This window comes from Lepisma saccharinum, chromosome 21 (genome assembly GCF_977018435.1).
Source record: "Lepisma saccharinum chromosome 21, izLepSacc3.1, whole genome shotgun sequence".
Taxonomy (NCBI): domain Eukaryota; kingdom Metazoa; phylum Arthropoda; class Insecta; order Zygentoma; family Lepismatidae; genus Lepisma; species Lepisma saccharinum.
The window spans coordinates 18,656,841-18,678,291 of NC_139249.1; the positions used below are offsets into that span (position 1 = coordinate 18,656,841).

Consider the following 21,451-nt stretch of genomic DNA (forward strand, 5'->3'; position numbering starts at 1 on the left):
TATTGGTACTTGGGTCAGTCTCTATCCACCCTGTCAGTTTAATTCAAGGTCACGGAAACATCCTGTAGATTTTTTTTTTTCATTTTCATGAGAAATGTCCTAATGAATCTTTCCTTTCTGTAGTCTATAAATAGAATGCAATGTTGCATATCAAGAAAACTGCTTGTGGCAAGACTGCCTACATAGTTTCATAGAAACCTTTTCACTGTAACTTTTCTATCAGTAAAAGTATAAACATTTTGGATGTAATATATATTTGTAAATATGTTTTACATTCTTTGTAGCAGAATTTTGGCTATTTTTTTCAATGATTGCAAAATATTATCATCTGCTATGTTTATTTAGAGCTTAATTATAATGACACTATTTACAATTTAACATGATTAGTATTTTCTATATTATTGTACAGAAAATGTTCGCTACTTTTTGTAAATTATTGAGTTTTAAAGCAACGGAAATTTCGTGTGTTTACAGTATATATATTACATATAATTTGTTCCCACGCTTTTTCTTTGAAAATATTATTAGGCTCTTAGATACTCAGCTAAAAGCCTAATCAACACCATTGAATGATTACGAGATTAATGTACGTGGGTCGTTCAATATATAAGTTTCCGTATGCTGTAAAAAAATATATTTTTAAGATACATTAGAAAACTATACATACATGTGTAGGAGGATCCTTCCTCACTTCTCCACATAATCCCCATAGAGATTCAGTCATTTGTCCCACCGTTGCACCAATTTGTCCATACCCTTTGCAAGAAAATCAGGGCTCTGGCTATTGAGCACTATACTCACATTCCGCTGCACTTCTTCATCTGTTTCGAAACGGTAACCTTGCAATTCAGACTTTAACACAGGAAAAAGATGGAAATCACTCGGCGCTAAATCGGGGCTGTAAGGATGGTGGGGCAGCCGTTCCCACCCCAATTCTTCATTTTTGTGTTGTGTTTGCACTGCTGAGTGGGGGTGAGCGTCATCGTCAAGAAGAATGACACCAGCTGACAGGAGACCTGGTCGCTTATGTCGAATTGCGTTTTTCAGTTTATCCAATGTTTGACAATAACGGTAAGCATTAATTGTTCTTCCTCGTTCCAAAAGGTCCATCAGCAGAACACCCTTACCACCCATGCTTCTGAATTCCTTATGACGCGAGCCCGTGTTTTCCGAACAAGCATTTACTTTTCGCCCTCGAGCGCATGCGCCTTCACGTCTGATAACGAATCGATTGTTGCTCCTTGTAGACGAAGGATGGCGCTTGTCAACCATGTGCTTCTTTTTAATGGCATTGCTTTATACAATATTTTTATAGCACGGGGAAACTTATATATTGAACGTCCCTAGTATTTTCACCAAAAGTGATTCTGATATATACCAGTTACTTTTGCACTTACATCATTATTTTTTAATTTTTCAAAGGATTTAAATCACTGATTTTTTTAAAAATCGAATGATTGAAATCAACCCACCTTGGTAGGGGGTCAGAGTAACAAGTGGGAGGTACAAAAGAAATGCTTCAGTAACATTTTCTTCTTCCTGATATCCGGACAACTTTTGCTTGCGGGGCCATCTTGAAACCCCAACCCACTACAAGGGAAACTTAGGACACATCGAGGTGCCACAGGCCAGTCCCCAGGATTAAAGATATTATGACGAATACTGGTATAATGCTTTAAACCAACCACGTGCACAGAAGTGACGTTTTTGTGACACACCTATACATACTTGCAAGAATGGAAAATGATGTACCGTTTTAAACCTTAAGAAATATATTGTACAACTTCCATATCGTTACTTAAATTTCAATTTAACCTAGAATTCAAAATGCACACAAAAAGTTACCCTTTTTCGAAGTAAATATATTGAAGTACCATGTAATATGTAGATCCTTGGGTCAACCATATACCGTTGTGTTTGTTCATTGAAGTATAAAAATATTTGCTCGGAAACTCCTATTGGTTTAGCAGTTATAAGCGAATTTCTGAAAAAGTGCAATTTTGGGACTTTCGCGAAAATTCTTCCACTAATGGGATCTAAACGTCAGCCTAAATTCAGATTTTCCTTAATTTGTCATGGGACTCAAAGCATATTTTTGCTGGGCTATTATTCAAATTGTTACAGTATCCTCGGAACCTTCAATTAGTTCAGTCAGAGGAAAGTTAGCATTGTCTTAGAAATTGTGGTCAACCTAAGGGATTATTCTGAGAGCAAGCTTGGGAATCACAAACTTCTGCATCGACAAACTCGTAATGAAACTACTAGTTACTATCATGAGGTAATAGGAATATTAACTTTTTGCTATAGTTAATGGGATGAAAGTAAGTAGGAAGAGAATAAGGATGGAGCAGGTAGAAACTTGAAGTCAACATTTGAAGATTCTTCAATTTTTTTTTAATGAAAATTTTTATTTGTGAATTTTTTTCTTTTTTTTTTTATGAAAGTCGCATGCGTGATGTTTACAATTGACAATATAAGTTTTGATTTCATGACGTACTCTCGTACATAGTCACAGTGCAACACCTACGCCACACTCTTGACACGGCACCGAAGCACCTTGTCCACTTTGGCACTTCATTGGTCTGAAACCAAGGATGACTGAGCACTTCTTCCATGTCGGGTCTTGATTCTGGGTCCACGGTGAGAAATTTCCGCAGCAAATCCTTGGCCTCGTAAGAAACCGTCATCCAACGAGGTCCTCTCAAGCTCAGGGGTTTACTCCTTATGTTCTCGTCCAAAGACACCAGACACTTGTCACACATTCTCGCACCATTCCTCCTCAGACACTCCTCTTGACTGCATCTTGCAGAGAACGGGTGCTTGCTCCTGAGCATTCTGTACATCATGACGCCCGAGCTCCAAACGTCGATCTTATGATTGTACTTGGTCACCTGAAAGTAGCTATGGATGATCTCTGGAGCGTAGTACTCCAGCGTCCCCCTGGTACCAACCATTTGCGGAACTGCTATGTCGTACGGCGAGATGTAGGCCAAGTCAAAGTCTATCAGCTTGACGCAGTCGGTGTCCAACAAGACATTATCCAGTTTGACATCCCCGTGGCATATATTGTTGGCGTGGAGCCACCGAAGCGCCCTGCAGACACCGCGTAGGATGAATTTTGTCTGGGCTTCGCTGTACCACCCTCGCCAATTTTGGCGGGCTTTCTTTTGTTGTATCCAGTCCATCACGATGTAGGCGAAATCCTTGTCCAAGAATGTATCCACAAGGTTCACGAAGTTGTCGTGTCCCTTGCACAGTTCGAATATCTTAATCTCCTTCTCAACTCGAGGTATGTTAGTTCGTGTTGCAAGCGGGATTACCTTCACCGCATATACACGATCTGTGTCCAAGTGCTTGCACAGACGAACGGTCCCAAAAGCGCCACGTCCCAATGGATTCTCATAGTTGAGTGAGTACTCGTCTTCAAACGACCTAATATTCCCTTTCTTCAGCCTAATTTCAAATGCATCCACTACATCTCCAAGCAGCTTCGATTCCTCAGTAGAAGACAGGTTCGAATCTCCTGTGTCTGAAAATAAGAAGAAACCATGTACATTCGGAATCCTGACAGAAACAAGGTTCCTTCTCTCTTCTATTGACACCTTACCTATCAGTAAAATATTTTTAAAAGAGAGGAAAAGTGAAGTCCCGTTCTTACTGAAGTAATCCCTATAGTTACATAATATAACAATGTTATCCGACTTGCGTAGAGCCTTTCCTACCGATTATGACGTCATGACCTTAGTGCTTTGGGCCTGAAACTACTGGATGGTACAAAATTTCTTGATTCTTTAAAACATTTGATTTTGAATTGCCTAACGAAATACTTTTCGTTGTACAATTATCACATGTTCTCGAATGTAATTGGAAAAACGCAATAAATATCGTCCCATCTACAAATACAGTAATACACTATTAATCATATGTACATTTATAAGATTATGCACTGCGACACAAAATAAATAAATGTACAACTCTAACGAAACTTGATTTCTGCTCCACTACAAAAAAACTAGTTTTTCCTACTGGACAGTCATACAAAAGAATTCCATACAAATGTTTCCTTGTGTCATCCATTCTATACACCACAAATTATAATTGTCAAAGTTAATAAAAAAGATAGAAAAATGGAGGTCAAAGTTAGAACAATGTATAAAGTTCTTGACATAAACAATAATTATAGTTGTATCATTTCCTAATTGATACGTTAAAACTTAGACTGTGAATTGTTCTTTTTGATAATGTTTTAGTAATATGCATGTACAGTACATAAACGTTTATAATGATAAGAAAGAAATGGAGACTTCATAGTTAAATGAACAGATATTTCGAATTTGTGATAGAACTTGGAAATTATCGTACCTGGCCAGACTACATCCGCGACACTTTGCACATCACCAATCCTAATAAGTTCTTCGCCATTGGGCAACTGCTTGTGGCCTTGGACAAAGAAACTATCCAAAGACCTCGTGTTCTGATGGAGGGATATTCCCAGTTTGCCATTCTGCTTCCTATCGCCTGCTGCCAAAGCAACAACCCTTTTGGCACAAGTTCGGTTTGGAGACGCTCTTCTTTCCAAAGAGCCAGTCATTTCAATTCTGTTGCCGTCGTACCGCTGATTCGGTCTGCCACTTTTCAGATTAGTTATTTTCTTGCACATTTACCGCAGTCCTTTCCAACGACGTGCCACTTGAGGTAGATGATGATATTCATGTGATGTCATCTATACGAAGAATATATACTGTAACCTTCAATGTTCAACAGCATGATTAAACCTGGGAAAAAAAACGAGAAAGATTGAGTACAGGCTTCGAAACAAAGAGTAACCAAGGATAAAATCTCTCAACTACACTATGTCCCAGGAATCTCTGGAGTGAGCGAAGGAAAACAAGTATCTGCGCAAGTAGTGACTCGAGAGGGCTCGACCAATGCACTGCTTTGCTCCACCAATTCGCTTTCTCCCCTTCTCTTCCGTTATGAGCGGCCTTGCTTCACAGATTCCAGAGACAAAGTATAACTTCACCAGCAAATACAGGGTGTATCATAAGTAATAGCGCAAACTGACAGAGTTGAAAGTACAAGATAATAGAAGCAAAAAAGTCTCGGTAAACATGGGTCTGCAAACGAGCCGTTTTCGAGATAATTGCGAATGTGTGGTTACAAGCCGCCGCTGACTTCATTGTTTGTAAACGTCGTCCTAGTTGGTAAAATGCTAATAATACAGTAAGAAAAGTCATTGGAGATCTCATTCCTTTTATTGAACATTCTAATTACTTTAACAAACGTTAGTATGTTACATGTAACAATTACTGTACACTCGTTCCTGTTAAAGGAGGTGTTCAAAGTGTCGTCCTTGCAATTGGATGCAATACTGTACGCGATTCCGCATTGAGTTTCGAATTCTTTCGAACACCCCCGGTTCATTTCGGAATTGGTCACAAGCATGTACAATTCTCTGTACTGATTGTATCCATCCTGTTTGATTCCAACGCCACCTCTCGGAAATGTTATGTTTTGTAAACAAAGAGCAAACCTCGGAACGCGCAAGGAGTAAAGCACTCGGTGTTTACAAAAAGCAATCAGTGACGGCTTCTAACCACACATTCGCACACATTATTAGCATTTTACCAACTAGGACAACGTTTACAAACAATGAAGTCAGTGGCGGCTTGTAATCTAAGGGGCCAGGACTTTATGTCCTATAAAACTGTAAAATATGTATGTAATTATGTCATATAAATTGGAAAATATGTCATGAAAAATTATAAATATGTCAGAAAAATGCAGAAATGTTCCCAGTAAAGTCAAAAATATGCACAACAGTACTCTCGAATTTCTCCCATACCCGATAGAGCAGAGTAGGGGCTGTAATGTACCTAATATTATTTTTACTTTTGACTGATTTTTGTGAAAAGCGAAAAAGGCAAAGAAACGAGAACGAAACATCTTTACTTCCCGTGCAACAATGAGAGAGAACATTTTGCCTCAATAATGTTTGCATGGCTATCAATTGTCGGCGGGATAAAAAAGTGTGGTATTATATTGTTCTGTACTAAGAAAAGACGACCTTTCTTCCTCCGTAATTTCCATATCCTGCCATCGACAATATTAACTATCCGTTGTGCTAAAGCTACGAAGAAAAAAAAATGAAATAACCGATTATGTGCGAGATAATTACGAAATTTATTTATTTATTTATTTAATAGAAGATTCCAAATACAGCGTTAGCCATTTTACATTGGAACGTTTTTATAGAACATAAGGACAAAAAAATAATAACATAAAAAAAATTACATGTGGTTAAGAGACTTACATATTTTTTTGCTAAATTTCTTCTAAAACTGTCCAGATTTTCAAAAATGTCTATTTGGCTTCCTAGATTATTATATTGACTGGGCAGTCTATGGAACAGAGAGCGTTGGATGAGGCACAATCTCGGCTTCTGGGAAGCAAAAAGTTGAGTGCTTCTTGTTGAGCGGGCAGGCACACGAAAGTGAATTTCCTGAAGAAGGCGGTCACTTCTGATGTTGCCATTCACTATTTTATGTAGAAATATATGGTCAGCCAGTCTATGTCTCTCTTGAGGAGTTTGGATATTTAACATTTGCAGGAGGATGGACTTTTGCAAGTGTTTTGTGGACGGAATTCGGTGTCGAACAATGGCCAGGAAGAAATTTAGGACGGAATTAAGTCTATCTGAATTTGAGGGGCATGCCATAGACCAGATCGGAGAACAGTATTCAATTTTAGGTGACACAAAAGATTTGTAAAAGGTGCCGAGGGCAGTCAAGTTGTTTATTTCCGTGAAACGATACAGAAATGTGTCTTATTACAACAAAATTGAAGAAATATGTTGTTAAAACGCGAAATTGGTGAAATATGTCAAAATATGCTTTGTCAAGTTTGTCTATTTCAGCTGATTTTCATCAGATATGTAAAGATCTCGCCCAAATAATAGATCCGAAGCCAATTGAAAAATATGTTATAACATAAATTCCTGGACCCTTAATCACACATTCGCGATTATCTCGAAAAGGGCTCGTTTGCAGACCCACGTTTACTGAGACTTTTTTGCTTCTATTACCGTGTACTTTCAACTGTGTGAGTTTGCGCTATTACTTATGATACATGTACATATACATAAAAAATAAAAGAGTTTGGGATTCACACAAAAACCAAAGAACTATCCAGAAGCTAGACCTACAAACAACAATAATTACGATGCTAATGGAAGTAGTAGATTGAAAACTTGGACGGTATATTAAGACAAAAAAGAATATGTATTTTTTCTCGGAAACAATAAATGTATGAGCAAACGTAACCAACCCAATACCCAAATAAATCGCCTATGGTTTCAAGCCCAAGTGCTGCAGTTTCATGGTAACAGTGGAATTTACGACATCTTTGCCACACTGTGGTAGATTGTGTTTACATTAATTTTCTTTCTCTGCATATTTTTGCCAATCGAACATCTAACTTCACTTTATCTTGAGTACCTGTAGTTTAGAACGTGTGTACTTGATAATTAAATATGGAGCTTCAGGCTGTTCCATGTACTGTGGTTCTTCAAATAGGTGACCATCAGGAGAGTATATTCTATGCTAGATAGACTATCTGCGAAGCCTGAAGGCTAGAGAGTAAAATACAGGAGAAATATATTAGAAAAATTAGGAACTGTAAAGAAATTTATTAATTTTCATAAGAAAATGAGGGCTAATATTAATAAAATTCTTAGGAGTTGGCAACCTGGCTGCCGTTGACGTTCACCCGTCAGAGGGGATTCCATGCCTTCACAGCAATATAATGCTCACCTTTGCAAACACAAATATTTTCAAAGTGCAAACGTTTTCGTAAAGTAAGTACATTTTTGAGCTTCTAAACGTTAATCACCGATCACATCGAAGTACTGTGTGCCTCCCCGATCCCGATGGCGCAGTGGTAGCGTCGTCGCCTTGTAATCAAGGGGTCCCGGGTTCGATACCTGGTGGAGGCACATAGCGGTTCGGATCCCACTTTAAACTGTAGGTCCAGTCCCGATTAGCCTTACTGTGCATAAAGTGGACTTGAACCACTAAATCTACCAACCATATATAGTGGTTCGGATCCCACTTTAAACTGTAGGTCCAGTCCCAATTAGCCTTTACTGTGGAAAAAGTGGACTTGAAAGAATCTATCAAATCGAAACTGACAGCGTATATCCGGCCTAATATTTCTTCTTAGAGTTGACGAGCTGTATCTTTGCGGGTGAACCCTGCCCAAGACCGGCTGCGCAGTAGCAAGAGGGAGGAGCCAGGGAGGTGCAGTCTGGCGTTCGGAAAAGTTCGGAACCATTCGTAAACCTCCACGGATGACGTCAGCCACGGGACATGTCAAAGACGAGCACCAGTAACGGCATAGGAATTCGCACTTCTTCCGTGTTTTCGGAAATAAATTTGTTTTAAAATCGAATGAATGTTCTAGCGTGTGTGTATAACTAAATGTATATGTATAGAGCAGACTATATCTAGTAAACTGTGTCGCTGAAAGTTAACTATCAATAGAATTACATGTAATGAAAACCGGGAAAGCCGGCTCGGAGGTGGAGCAGAGAGGTTTGTTCAGAATTTTCTATTTGAGTGGTGTAAATTCGTGTTTATGGGGTGAAAAGTTATAATTAGAACCAAAATGACCACAAAGTTGTCCTTTTTAAAACATTGTGTGGGGTGTTAGGGCGAAGTTGTTGGATAAATCACTGGGACCGAGATATTACAACTTCATGTTTATAATCCAAAAGTTACTTTTTTAGCACTTTCATCCTGCAGTGTTTGCAGTTTCTTTATTTGTTCTTCAGCACATTTTAATTTCTTTTTCAGAGTTTCCAACACACTATCTTGTTGGAGATTGGGTATATTTCCACTACTCAAAGTCTCTGAATTATGTGCCATGCAAATTATTTTGCGAGGAGACAACTCTTCAAGTGTGTCCACTGCTCGCTTTCGAATCTGACGTTTATTGGCACGTAAACTCCGATCAATTATGCCATTTGGCTATTGAACACTACTACAATTCACCACACAACCACGCAAATTTAAACATGGTACAGCGTTTCTATTAAGCTGCGGTCTACAAGTAATAATACTCAGCAGTTCTGCTTTTAAGTTCCGTTCGTAATTGGCATACAGAAAATGCGATGAGCACACTGTCGCTGTTTTGGTGTTAACAGGATCTAATCTCTTCACTTTGAAACCCACATCTTGCACGTAATCGGATCCTTTAGGAACGAAAAATAGCTTACACCCAGGCACGCATCCAGGAATTCCTTTCGGCGAGTTGGGTGAACACCATTTTTTAAGGGCATTGTATGTTTAAGGCCAGTGGTGGCAATTTGGTTCTAAAACTGGGGGGTTTGCAAAGAAAGTTTACTCTCTCTTGATAGACAAGGCTTAGCATTAAGAGGACATAGTGTGGAGGCAAGAAAATGGGGAGCAACAATCCCCTAAATCGTCTTCTAGAATACAGTTGGATCGCGAAACAATTAATGCACAGTGAAAACCCTTCCGTTCCCAACACATCTAATGTTTCGTCTCCCAATATGGTTAAATGCTTACTTATTTATCTCCAGTGATGTGCCCAAGGGAGGGTTGGTGGGGTCATAGCCCCATTTGAACGCCAAAGACAGGAAAAGATGGCAAAATGAGGACTGACCACCAAAAATAGTATACGTAACCACTTTCCCCTCCGAAAATCCTGGGAACGCCACTCGTTATCTCGGACACATTTTTTTAAATCAAGTCCCCAGAAGTTTTTGTGATTTCTTATTGGAGACTGAAGTAAAGCGCCTTGTACACGATCAAATAAATCATGAACAAGTCCTTGAATTGAACACTTAAAAGGCAATGAAGTCAGAAACAAGGCAATTTTTCTCATTGAATCCAAGGTCCGGTCAAAGTATATCTATTTAGTAATGGTTCTAATTAATGCATATTTATCCTCATTATATTCTAGAATGTTCTGCAGATAAACGATTCATAGATATTGCCAGTAGTTCGACTCTTCTTATTCAAGAACATTCCCTCTCGCGTCTTCCAGAGATTAGTAATTACAACGAATCGCCCTACGTGTGGAGCTACCTTCGTTGCGCATCTTCCAAATGCTGACAAGTCTCTACATAGTGCTCAAGTTCACTGCGACAACACTGAAAGCTCAAGTAAAGTTTACGTGCAATATTATCAACAATAGGGTAATTCTCCGTCTTGCTTTCATAAGTATTTCTCTCCTTAAATTATCGTCACATTATTCAAGAAGATAAAAACCTAATTTTATGTAGTGTAAACTGAAAAATTACCTGAGGGGACTCGAGCCACCTGTTCCCCATCTTGGATACGCGCTAGTAAGAATAACAGGGTTATAGAACATTCTCAGTCATATTATTGACGAAGCCGAAAGCCTAATTTTATCTAATGTAAACTTAAAAATTTCCTGGAGAGAGGTGGGGTCAAGCCCCCTATACCCCACTTTGGATGCGTGCTATTATCAATAACAGGGTTACAGAACATTCTCCGTCTTGACTTGATAATTATTTCTCTCCTTAAATTATCGTCGCATTATCTTATTTCACACAACAAGAAACCAAAATCCTCATTTTATCTAGTTTAAACCGAAAACTTTTGCTTGGATATGTGCCTGTCCTACTGTATTTCTTGCATTGTTCGGGCACAAAGCAACAGCACAATTGCGCGGCATTTTCCTGAAATGTTATTGTTGTTTAAAAAAATTCTCCACTATCACACAAGAGCTACAGAAAAAGAAAACACAAGGCACTTTCACACAAATGCAGATCCTATAACAAGCGGAAAGGTCTGTGACAGCGGCAGTTCTGTCCCTTGAGTGACAAAGGGCGAGTAGATGGCAACTACATAAACGTACCTCTCTCACACTCTACGCGGAGTAGCCAAGGCCACCCGCAAAGATACAGCTCGTCAACTCTAGTCGATATTGAAGAGCATAAGAATGAGTAAAAGAAGATGCATTAACGTAATAGAAGGATTCTAAGAAATACATTTTAAAAAAGAAGTTTGTAAAAGTTTTACGTCGACTTTGTGCTCAGATAAGGTTAATCGGAACCAGACCCGCAATTTAAAGTGGAATTCAAACCGAATGTGTGTCTACCGGGGAATCGAATCCGGGAGCCCTCCATTACAAGGCAACGACGGTACCACGATGTGATTAGGGAGATTATGGAAGATCTTCTCGTGTCGTTAACCACACTAATTTCCAAGCATTTACCCAATGCAAACCGCGGTGGCCTAGTTGGTAGGGTGTCTGACTGCCGCGTGGAGACCCGGGTTCAATTCCAGGGGTTGGGGTGATCGAAGGTCGGAATTTTTGCGGCCTTGTCCCCGCATCAAGCGGAACAACCTGTGGGCAACCCCGGGTAGTAAATGCGGCCGGAGAGTGGTGCTGATCACGTCACCTCTAAAATGATCGAGAATGTGTGCCCTCCACCTCACATTCCCAAAATGTGGCACTGTGCTATGCATGCACGGGGAACGTTACCTTCCCATTATCTAAAATGTTTAATTTGCACTCGCATACATAGAGGAGAAGGCCTAAATATGGGCGAAGGTTTAAATATGGGTTTTGGAGTTATCAGCGCTCCCGGGGTGCTGCAGCCTGGCAGAGACTATTGGAACTGGTTATCTGTCAAGCACAAAGGTTGCGGCACCAATTCGCAAGAGAAAGTGGTAGTTTCGGCCTTGGACGCTGTTATAGAATTTCGACCTCCGAAAACTTCAGCGTATTCTGAATTCTCATCTGCTTTGTATAGGTTATGATATTAGCGGTACATAAAACAAATGTGCGCTTTTATAATGTCATGATTTATTTGTGAAATATGTACCACAGAGAGCAAAAATAAATTGAAGAAGAAAAATAGTATGATGGTCTAAATATGGGCTATGACATGAGGTCTAATGCTGAGATCACATTTTCAACAAATATTTGGATGTTTTTCTTAATTTCGATTTTTCCCATTCCGCGTGAGTTTCAAAACAACAGATTATTAATAAATATGAATTTTATAATGTTTTAGCGATAAATAACTGTTTTCTTAAATTTTAATTGCTTTTTGTGATATTGCTACTAGTAGCCCATATTTAGACCACAATTTTGAAATACATCATTTTACCATTTTTAGGAAATTGCTTTTTTTAAAAAAAAAAATTAAGACCTTCTATACTTTAGCATGCTATTACATTTAAGTATATATTACATAGATATGCATTTTAAAGGCAGGTGCTTGATACGTATATTAATTTTTTTCCTCCGAAAATGACAACATAAAAGGAGGGGCCAATATTTAGACCTTTTCCTATACTAAAACTAAAGTAAACTAAACTACATGCGCAACAGTTCACTGAGGGTAGGGACTGCCAACTGCTTTCATGGCTGCCCCGTGGTCAGCGCATCGAATCCCATCGCCGCTGTTTCCTGGCCTTTGAGACCGTGGCCCACTACTAATTTTCAAGCAGCTCCCCAATTGTCCTCAATGCTGAGTAAACACCGGGAATCGAACCCGGGACCTCTCGCACCAAACGAGAAACCTCAGAAGGTGGAAATTCTATCCAAGGATAGGATTTCCTATTATTCCTCCCATCAAGTGTCACCCTGCTTACTACTTATGTTATTATTGCTTGCAAAACCACTAAATGTTGTCAATCACAAGCCGACACTGGTGTTGTGCAACGTGGTCTTCTCGAAGTATTCAAAACTTTATCTATTAAATTTGTTTCGAAAGCTGAATGTTCATGAGCATTAGTTGATAAGACTAATCTTACTGCTGAGAATAGTGATATCATACATCTTGAAAAAACAAGCAATTTTCACTTCCTACAATATCAGTTGTACAGTGGGATCCATGAGTATTACCGTGCAAATTGTCCAGGACTATTTTCATTAATTTTCCTCTTGCATCCTATCTGTTTTTAAGCAATGGATTATTAATGCTGGTGCATAAGATGTCAACAGCTTGTTTTGAGTTTTCCTTTAATTCTTGCAGCTGTTATTTGCTCAAATAAAGTGCACGAACATGGTTATGGACAATTTGCACGGTAATACTCATGGATCCCACTGTACAGTCACAGACATTTTTGGGCTGTAACGATACCATTCACTTCCAATAGAATCGTGACAACCCAGCAATGTCCTTGACCGTACAATGACAAAAGTAAAATGTTCGAACTGTGTTTCTACGTTTCAAAATGTAATTTTTATTATAATTTTTAAGTTACAGCAGATATAACTGGGTTACTCTTCCTTTGCAAATTAAAAAATTGTACTTTTTACATTTATATATATAGGGTGTTCTGGAAAAAGCACCTAAGTTAAATATATAGGGCGTTCTGGAAAAAACACCTGTCAAAAATGCAATTTTTTTCAACAGGCAGTTATTTATGTTAATTATTTTAATAGTAAACATTAAGACATACACATCTTGGATTATCACCGTTTAGAATCTTTACTTATAAATTATACTTATTTTATTTAATTAATTCAGTATGACTTAAAGCAACATAAAATCGCAGTTTGTAACTAAAGTGCTTTTTTTCCTGAGCACCCTATAGATGTAACCTTTTCTTGTAATCAATATTTCATCATTTCAATTATGGCCCTTGTAGTTAATTTTTTCATGGTCTTAAAAAGCCTTCAGCCGCGGTGGATCAGTCGTTAGAGCGCCTGACTGCCACGCGGGTGACTCGGAATAGATGATCCGGTGTCCCAGCACCCAACCTATACTAAATGGGTACCTTGAGGCAACCCTCGAGGTAAAGGCGGCTAAAGCGTGATAGCGATCACATCATCTCCAAAATATTGTCGAGATACTTCCACATCCTCCTAATGCAACTAATTGTCTAAATTATGTGAAGAATGCATTACAAATATTTTGTTTCACTGTATTATCTCATCTATACCCTGTCCCAGCTATCTCTGGAACTGAAACAAGTCTGCGCAAGTAGTGACGAGAGACAGCACCACCAATGAACACGCGAGAGATATGGTCAGGGCCGGATTAACCTATGGGCAACTGGGGCAATTGCCCCGGGGCTCCCACCAAAAGGAAGCTGTGAACGGCCTCCACCAAATAAATCTTCTAACCAGCTGATGCTTGTGAAAAATTACATAAGAAGTTGCATTTTAAAAATTAAAAAAAACAAACAATATTGTCGTATGTCTACACTCTTCTGGATCCAATTGTAGCACAGCTCTCAGTCGATCTGTTTGTAGATATCTGAAGCTCTGTATACTTTATACCATGGATTGATTTGGCTGTGATGTGGAAATAAGGCACACTTATTCCAACAATCAATTCTCAGATACGATTAAGATAATAAATAATCCTAAGAAGTACGTAACTTTCTTTTGTTAATAACATCGTATTAGAACTATATTTTTCTAGGGGAAAAAAATTGTGGCGATACTAGCCCTCTCTCGGTGCATCAGTGAACTACGAGACACCTAACTTTAAGCAGCGCTTTTGTGAACCGCGCTAACATAAGCTAACGGACGGCGGAATGAGTTGCTTGTTTCCTTTCTGCTTTCGGCCATTGAGTACTTTCATCAACAGTGTGTGACTTACGTGTTATTGTTGAGTACTGACGTGCTCGTAACTAGACGGGTTACTTCATGTAGTATTGAGGACTTGTTTAATGTTTTTTACTAGCATATTAGTTGGCCACATAAGCGGTTTATATATATGTTTATGTTCCCTCATAAGTCATAAGTTAAGACTCTGTGACGCACCCAATTTTTAACAATCAATAAGTTGAGACTCTGTTACCGGATTTCTTTTAAAGAAATACCACAAAATGTTGGTACACAGGGATGTGCTGCAGCACAGCAGACTCGTAAAGCCTTGTGCGAGCCGTTTGTTAAATTCATATTGTTGTTCTGACACGGTAATTCAATTTGCATGTATGTGTGTATTTATTTATGTATAAGCACCAGTTAAACTAGGTTCTCATAAAGTAACAATCATACGACATGTATTCTGAATACATGGATATTTGTATGTGTTCTTTCGTTTCATTCATAATCATCTTCTCATTCTCATCATCGCGATTAACTTCAATAGCAAGAAAAGTGACGTTGAATAACGGAAATAACAAATAATCGTAAAAAGTTGGCAATGCTGTTTCAGTTCCTATCAATAATGAAACATACTGCTACTCTATCAATTAAATATTTTGGTTATTGCATTTTTGTCCCCTTGCTGTTGAATTGTCGTGGATTGTCAGTGGCGACGTGTGAACGTTTTACTTGAAATTCACTTAGCTTCAGGGTATATGTTGAAATGTTGCATGGAAATTTTGTATAAACGTTGATACTGACACGTCCTTTCCCATTGCACTAATATTTATTGTTATTAATTATCTTTTCTCTTGTACAAATGTTTATTGTTCTTTAATCTTAATTTCTGTAATTTACCTATCACTGATAATGTCAGGATCGTGACTAACCTGCATATACTTATCTTGTAAGGGCTGTTACCATGGCAATTACGAGTGTCTATTGTCTGGACTTGGAAGTTCGGGCTCGAGTTTTTTGAATAGAGTGATGAAGTTGAATTATAAGAAGTTTAATTTCTTGGAGTGGCATGGATTATATGTTAGGCATATAAGTATTTAGTTTGCAAAGAAGTAAAATAGACTTCCTTTTTCTTAGTGCAAACTTAACTTTGATTATTATTTGGTTTGAACAACGAAGAGAGATATTACCCCATACCCTTAGAGGCATCACGTGTATGCTTTCGAGTCTTTCATGTGAATTTATTATTGCTCTGGTAGTTAAATCATGTTCTTTTGACCAAAGAACGTGTAGTAGTAGTTCGGTAAGAGATTTTGTGATTATTTTAAAGTGTTTTATGGGGAAGTTCGAGGAAAGAGATCAGTATTACAATTTTACATGTACCTATCGCTCAGTAGGTATGAGTACAAGGGCTCGAATGAAAGAGTAGGCTTGAAGCACACTAACGACAGCCACCACAGCTACATTTAGATGCAGAATTTTACTGCTGCTATAGCGCTACAGTTTTCGTCCTGTGACTTCATTTTACTGCGCTATTCTGCCTGCAAACTTATCTGCGATATGTTCGATTGTGAATGACTACTGATTCTAATATCAGGTCTACCATTTCAACTGCTGAGAATTGGTGGTTAACATATTGAGCTAATAAAGCTCCTAGTAAAAAATTATAAAAATGGGGGCCCGCACAAAACATTTTGCCCAGGGGTCTCCACAAGCCTTCATACGGCCCTGGATATGGTATTGCATTTACCAGCCTTCGAGCAGCGTGTACTGCTTCGCTCCGCCCACACGATTTCTTCCCCTTCTCTACCGCTATGCGCGGCATTGCTCCAGAGATAGCTGAGACAGGGTATATACTTGTCCTATATGCCATTCTTTACTTGTATTTTTTTAATTAGACGTCGCAGATATTGCCCATGTTAAAATTAAGCATGACGATGGGGATGAGTGGATGATAAGATTAAAAAGACGAAGCCGCGATTTGATTGATTGATTTGGTGTTTTAAGTTTATAGTAGGGCTAATCGGGACTGGGCCTACAGTTTATAGTGTGATCCGAACCACCATGTGCCTCCACCGGGAATCGAACCCGGGACCCCTTGATTACAAGGCGAGGACGCTAACATTGCGCCATCGGGGAGGCCGAAGCCGCGATTTGAACCCAGAACCTCCCCGGTGGCGTAGTGGTAACGCAGTCCTCTTATCAGCAAGGGATTCGAGTTTGGATCTCCGGTGGAGGGACCATAGGGGCTAGGTTTTGAGGCCCGGAAACGAGACCGATACTTAACGTGGTCCGTCACCGAGGTGGATATTACACCGCGTTTGTTACAACCTGTCCAGCTTCCCGCGCTAGCTGATCGCTGGCTTTTCTAGCATAAAACACGCGGCGTTGCTGTTGCAGACCGCGTGAACTCCGTGCTGGGGAAAGCCGAAGCCAGGCAGCAAATGAAAATATGCAACGTGGCAACAGCGTCTACGTAAGCGCCTACATTCTGGCTTCCATTCGCTCCTCGCTGCCCAGCAGACGACTTTTTCCTCGTTTCTCATTGGCACCGAAACTATAGAGCGATCGCTAGCGCTGGAAACGGGACAGGTTGTAACAAGCACGGTATAAGTGTTGATTACATGGTAAATTACACGTGAAATTAGCTAAGGTTGAAAATGCGGGCAGGAAAGATTAGCACTAAAGAATAACATTAGACCTCTAAAAAGATTATCACCTCCTCCTTGGCATCTAAAGTTAAAGAATGACTCCTCCCTCCGAGTCGTCTAAAACTACGTAATATCTAGAGGCATGCATATTTCGTTTTTGACGAAAACACGAAAAATAACACATTGTAATGTTAATTTCTCATGTTTCTGAAAGGTGTGAGGTGCAGTTTCCTACCCTGTTTTGTCACGAAATGATGCGAAATGAACTGCAAAATGCGAAATATGCTCGTAAACACGAAATTTGGAGTTTATTTACCGACGCGACACTTTCTGAAGTTTGAATTATCCCGTGAGTTATGCAATTCACGGAAAACTGCTGTAAATATTTGAGAAGCAAAAATGGAACCACTTATACAGGAATAAACTTAATATTATGGTAACGACATAAATGTGTTGTTGGAAGGGATATGTTTATTTTGTGTAGTAAGTGCATTTTTTAAATCAAATTTGGTATAATATTTCCAATTTTGAAATCATAATGTCATTTTATATACCGCTTTTTCACCGTTATAACAGCGAAATTTTATTTAATTTACCGCTTTTGAACCAGAAATTGACTGTGTTTTTGTACTAAAATTTTGCTTCTTTATTTACAAAAAATGTGTGCTTCTACTAATAGCAAATCATCAGTGAACATAAAGAGGAAACAGTAATCACCCACGAAGTCTAAAATTACGCGATCACCCCAGGGACGAAATGCTAAAACTACGATTGATTGATTTGGTGTTTTAAGTCCACTTTATACACAGTAAGGGTAATCGGGATTGGACCTACAGTTTAAGGTGGGATCCGAGCCACTATGTGCCTCCACCGGGTATCGAACCCGGGACCCCTTGACTACAAGGCCGACGCTACCACTGCGCCATCGGGGAGGCTCCTTAAAACTACGACTAAACCTTCAAAGAAGCGCATTTCTCTCCCCCTTCCCTATTCCATGTGAGAAAGTGATCACTCCGCCAATGACACTAAATGGGGCCAGAATTGCCTAGTCCAAAAATTTTCACAACAAATGTATTTTTTCCATGTGTTAGTTCCGGCGTTATTTTGGCTGTATATTAGTAGTAGCTGTACGGCTAATGTTACAAGGTCTCATAACTTCAATATAGCACCTACATTGAGATGGCGGTGGTGGTGGTAGGCAGGCTCGAAATGGACCGTAACGGCGTTCCGGTTCCGTCTCGTTAGAAATGGCAACAGACCGTTCCGGTTCGTTTAATGTTTCCCCGATGGCGCAGTGGTAGCGTCGTCGCCTTGTAATCAAGGGGTCCCGGGTTCCTTACCCGGTGGAGGCACATAGTGGTTCGGATCCCACTTTAAACTGTAGGTCCAGTCCCGATTAGCCTTACTGTACATAAAGTGGACTTAAAACACCAACTCAAACAAACAAAAACTCATTAATAGTACATATTATAGTATTTATATAAGCTTCCCCTCTACGTGGAGATGCGTTGTTGCTACGAATGGACGTGGGAGTCTACGTTGCCTTCATCTTTTATGCTTTGTGGTTTTTCTTTTAACTGGGGCCTCCCAGATGGCGCAGTTGTAATCAAGGGGTTCCGGGTTGATACTCGGTGGAGGCACATAGTGGTTCGGATCCAACTTTAAACTGTAGGTCCGTCTCGATTAGTCTTACTGTGCATTAAGTGGACTAAAAACACCAAATCAATAAACCAATCTTCTTTTAAATGTTTACTTGTTAATTAGTATTATTTGTTGTGTCGTGTGGATTCGACAAGATCTTTACACAAATTCGGGTTCTCTGTTTATGGTCATGCTTCTTTCTTTCATACATTCGTACTTTATAGGAATAATTGATCGTAACGCAAAATAACAATATGGAAATATTTTTCATTTGCACACGAGCATATGTGGTTTGAATTTTCAAAAAAATCCCGGTTGGTCGGGGTGACTACCATTCATGATTTCCTTCTGTTTAAATTGTAAAAAGGGAAGAAATCCAAGAAAACTATGGAGTGTCTCAACCTTAAAAGTCAGTATGGAAGTAAATGGAGTACTTCCCTCTCTCTCCAATACATGAGTTTTCCCAATAGCTCTGTCCTTCTCTACCACCGCTGCGTTGCCAGATGTACAAAATTTACAAAATGTAAAAGTCATAAATTTCAAACAGTGAAATCATTATCCTGTTGTTTTTATGCTCTATTTAATGACGGCATTATATAACCTGTCATAAATTCATGTGATCTGAAATTTCCATAATTATGCGATTTTGCAGAACGCTTAATTTTTTGTAGTAAATACTTCAAAAGCCATAAATATAAAACCTCTTGAACAACTACGTCAGTTTTTTTTCTATGGGATCTATGGTGTTTGTAGATATGATATTATTCTTCGCCAGAGTGAAATAATTTGCTTACGACAAGAGTTTATATATATATATATATATATATATATATATATATATATATATACATACATACATACATACATTGGATATTTTGTATAAATCATCAGACCGTAACACGAAAAAGTTGGTTAGCGAGAAACTTTTCGGTTTGTCGCGATGCACGTGCAGACCAAGCGAGAAAAGTGTTGACAATTGTTTGAAGTTCTTTTAGAATGCATTGTTATTCCACAGCACCGTTATTTATTCCGCAATCGTAGTTTGTTTATGCGGGCTGTCTCGCGTATGAAATTCATTGCGCGCCACCAAGGTTACAATTCAGTTGCAGGCATGTGCCCCGGTTCGTAGGAAGTGCAGCGTGCTTTATTTTCCGGAAAAAATATATCTTAATGTTTGTTTTTGTATTTATTTAATTCTGTTTATGTAAAGGATACAACATTCAACGAAAGAAGTAACAATAGTTGCGTGTATTACACATATAATGCAAATGTAAAATAGTAAATAGTCACGTCGAAATATAAACATTTACATGCAAATCTTGAGGTAACTATAGTTTGTTTTTTTTCAAAATGCATCAAATACATAGATTTGGAAGATTTCCTATACGATATTAAGAAAGTAAATTTGTCACAATCATTAGCGATTAACAGCGACTCGATGCTTCTCAGTTTTTTGATCTGGCAACGCCGCGCACCATTTAACCCATACTGACTTTTAAGGTTGAGACGCTCTGTAGTGTCCAATATATTTTGTATTATTTGATGTACATGCAAATAGTTAACTATTATTAATTCTAATACAGCGAGTCATTTCACTAGTTGTTAATCTCGTCGCTATAGTAGTCAGAGACAAAAGAATGAAAGATTACACCATGTTAAAGGTAAAGCGTTCTGTTTCGTGAACATTTCCATTTCCAGCCCTGCATATAACTCAAGTGTTCGAGCCCACCCAATGTTTTTCAGGAGTTGGCGGACCTGGTCAACCCCCGCCCTTCCCGAAGCTCGTTACTCCGACACTGAATAACGCAGAGACATGTTTATTTCTTCAGAAACAGTATGAATATTGAGAGATACTTACTCTATAGAATCGAGAGAACATTTTAAAAGTAGGGATGAAAAGAATTAGAAGCCAAACAATCAGAGCAAACAACGAGAAACAATTAAAATGAAATTAACTCACATGTACGACGGAAAGAGGAAGTTCCCACAGCCGTTGTTGCACTGCTCGCTCCGTCAAACAGGTTTCTTGAATATCACAAGGTCTTGATTCAAGGCGTTCCGTCTGCTTCCTCATGAAAATCAACAACGCCCACGTTCATGTGTAAAGCCACGCATGTGACTTTGTTTACTTCATCTTCGAAAAGGCGAAACTGTGATAATAATCACTGAACGAAACACGTGACGTAATGAATACTTGCTTGACATGATTGAGTTATGCTCGCTCATGGGGTCAGGCAGGAAGACGCGGGCAGTCGTCAAGGTCGTGTAAAGTGGTGCCACCTATTAACGAGATTCTCAAACTACCGGAACAACCATTTCAAGGCTATTTAGGGTAATTGGAATACAAGAGAGTTGGCCTAGGAACAAAGAAAGAAAACTTATGTCAACTAAAGCAGGCTTCTCTTTGCATCTCCTCAGTCAACAAAAGATAAGAGTAGTTGTGTGGTGATTTTGTCCTTTGATTTCGTCAAATCAAGTCACATCACTTGGCACCATTCACAATATTGACATAGCGATACTGGCATATTTTGCCTTTTGATTGTATTGCGTAATAAATAACCCAGTTTTTCAGTAAATCTTTCTTTTTACATTTCCGT

The 21,451-nt window shown here is 38.9% G+C and overlaps 1 protein-coding gene across 1 annotated transcript; it reads right to left on the reverse strand.

Annotated features, from left to right (window-relative positions):
* Nucleotides 1-2,410: 2,410 nt before the first annotated feature.
* On the reverse strand, nucleotides 2,411-21,060 carry LOC146003895 (MAP kinase-interacting serine/threonine-protein kinase 1-like). The gene is made up of 3 exons (XM_083142362.1): nucleotides 20,815-21,060; nucleotides 4,363-4,775; nucleotides 2,411-3,529 (listed from the first exon to the last, which is right to left on the reverse strand). Exons 2-3 carry the CDS (start codon nucleotides 4,658-4,660, stop codon nucleotides 2,487-2,489), a joined length of 1,341 nt encoding a protein of 446 aa, XP_082998488.1. The 5' UTR covers nucleotides 4,661-4,775; nucleotides 20,815-21,060; the 3' UTR covers nucleotides 2,411-2,486.
* Between the last annotated feature and the right edge of the window lie 391 nt (nucleotides 21,061-21,451).

Excerpts from the sequence above, each read along its gene's own strand:
- LOC146003895 (XM_083142362.1), bottom strand. The coding sequence starts at position 4,660 with ATGTGCAAGAAAATAACTAATCTGAAAAGTGGCAGACCGAATCAGCGG. Across the intron at positions 3,530-4,362 it reads CGCGGATGTAGTCTGGCCAG|ACACAGGAGATTCGAACCTG; the intron begins GTACGATAATTT and ends TCTTATTTTCAG.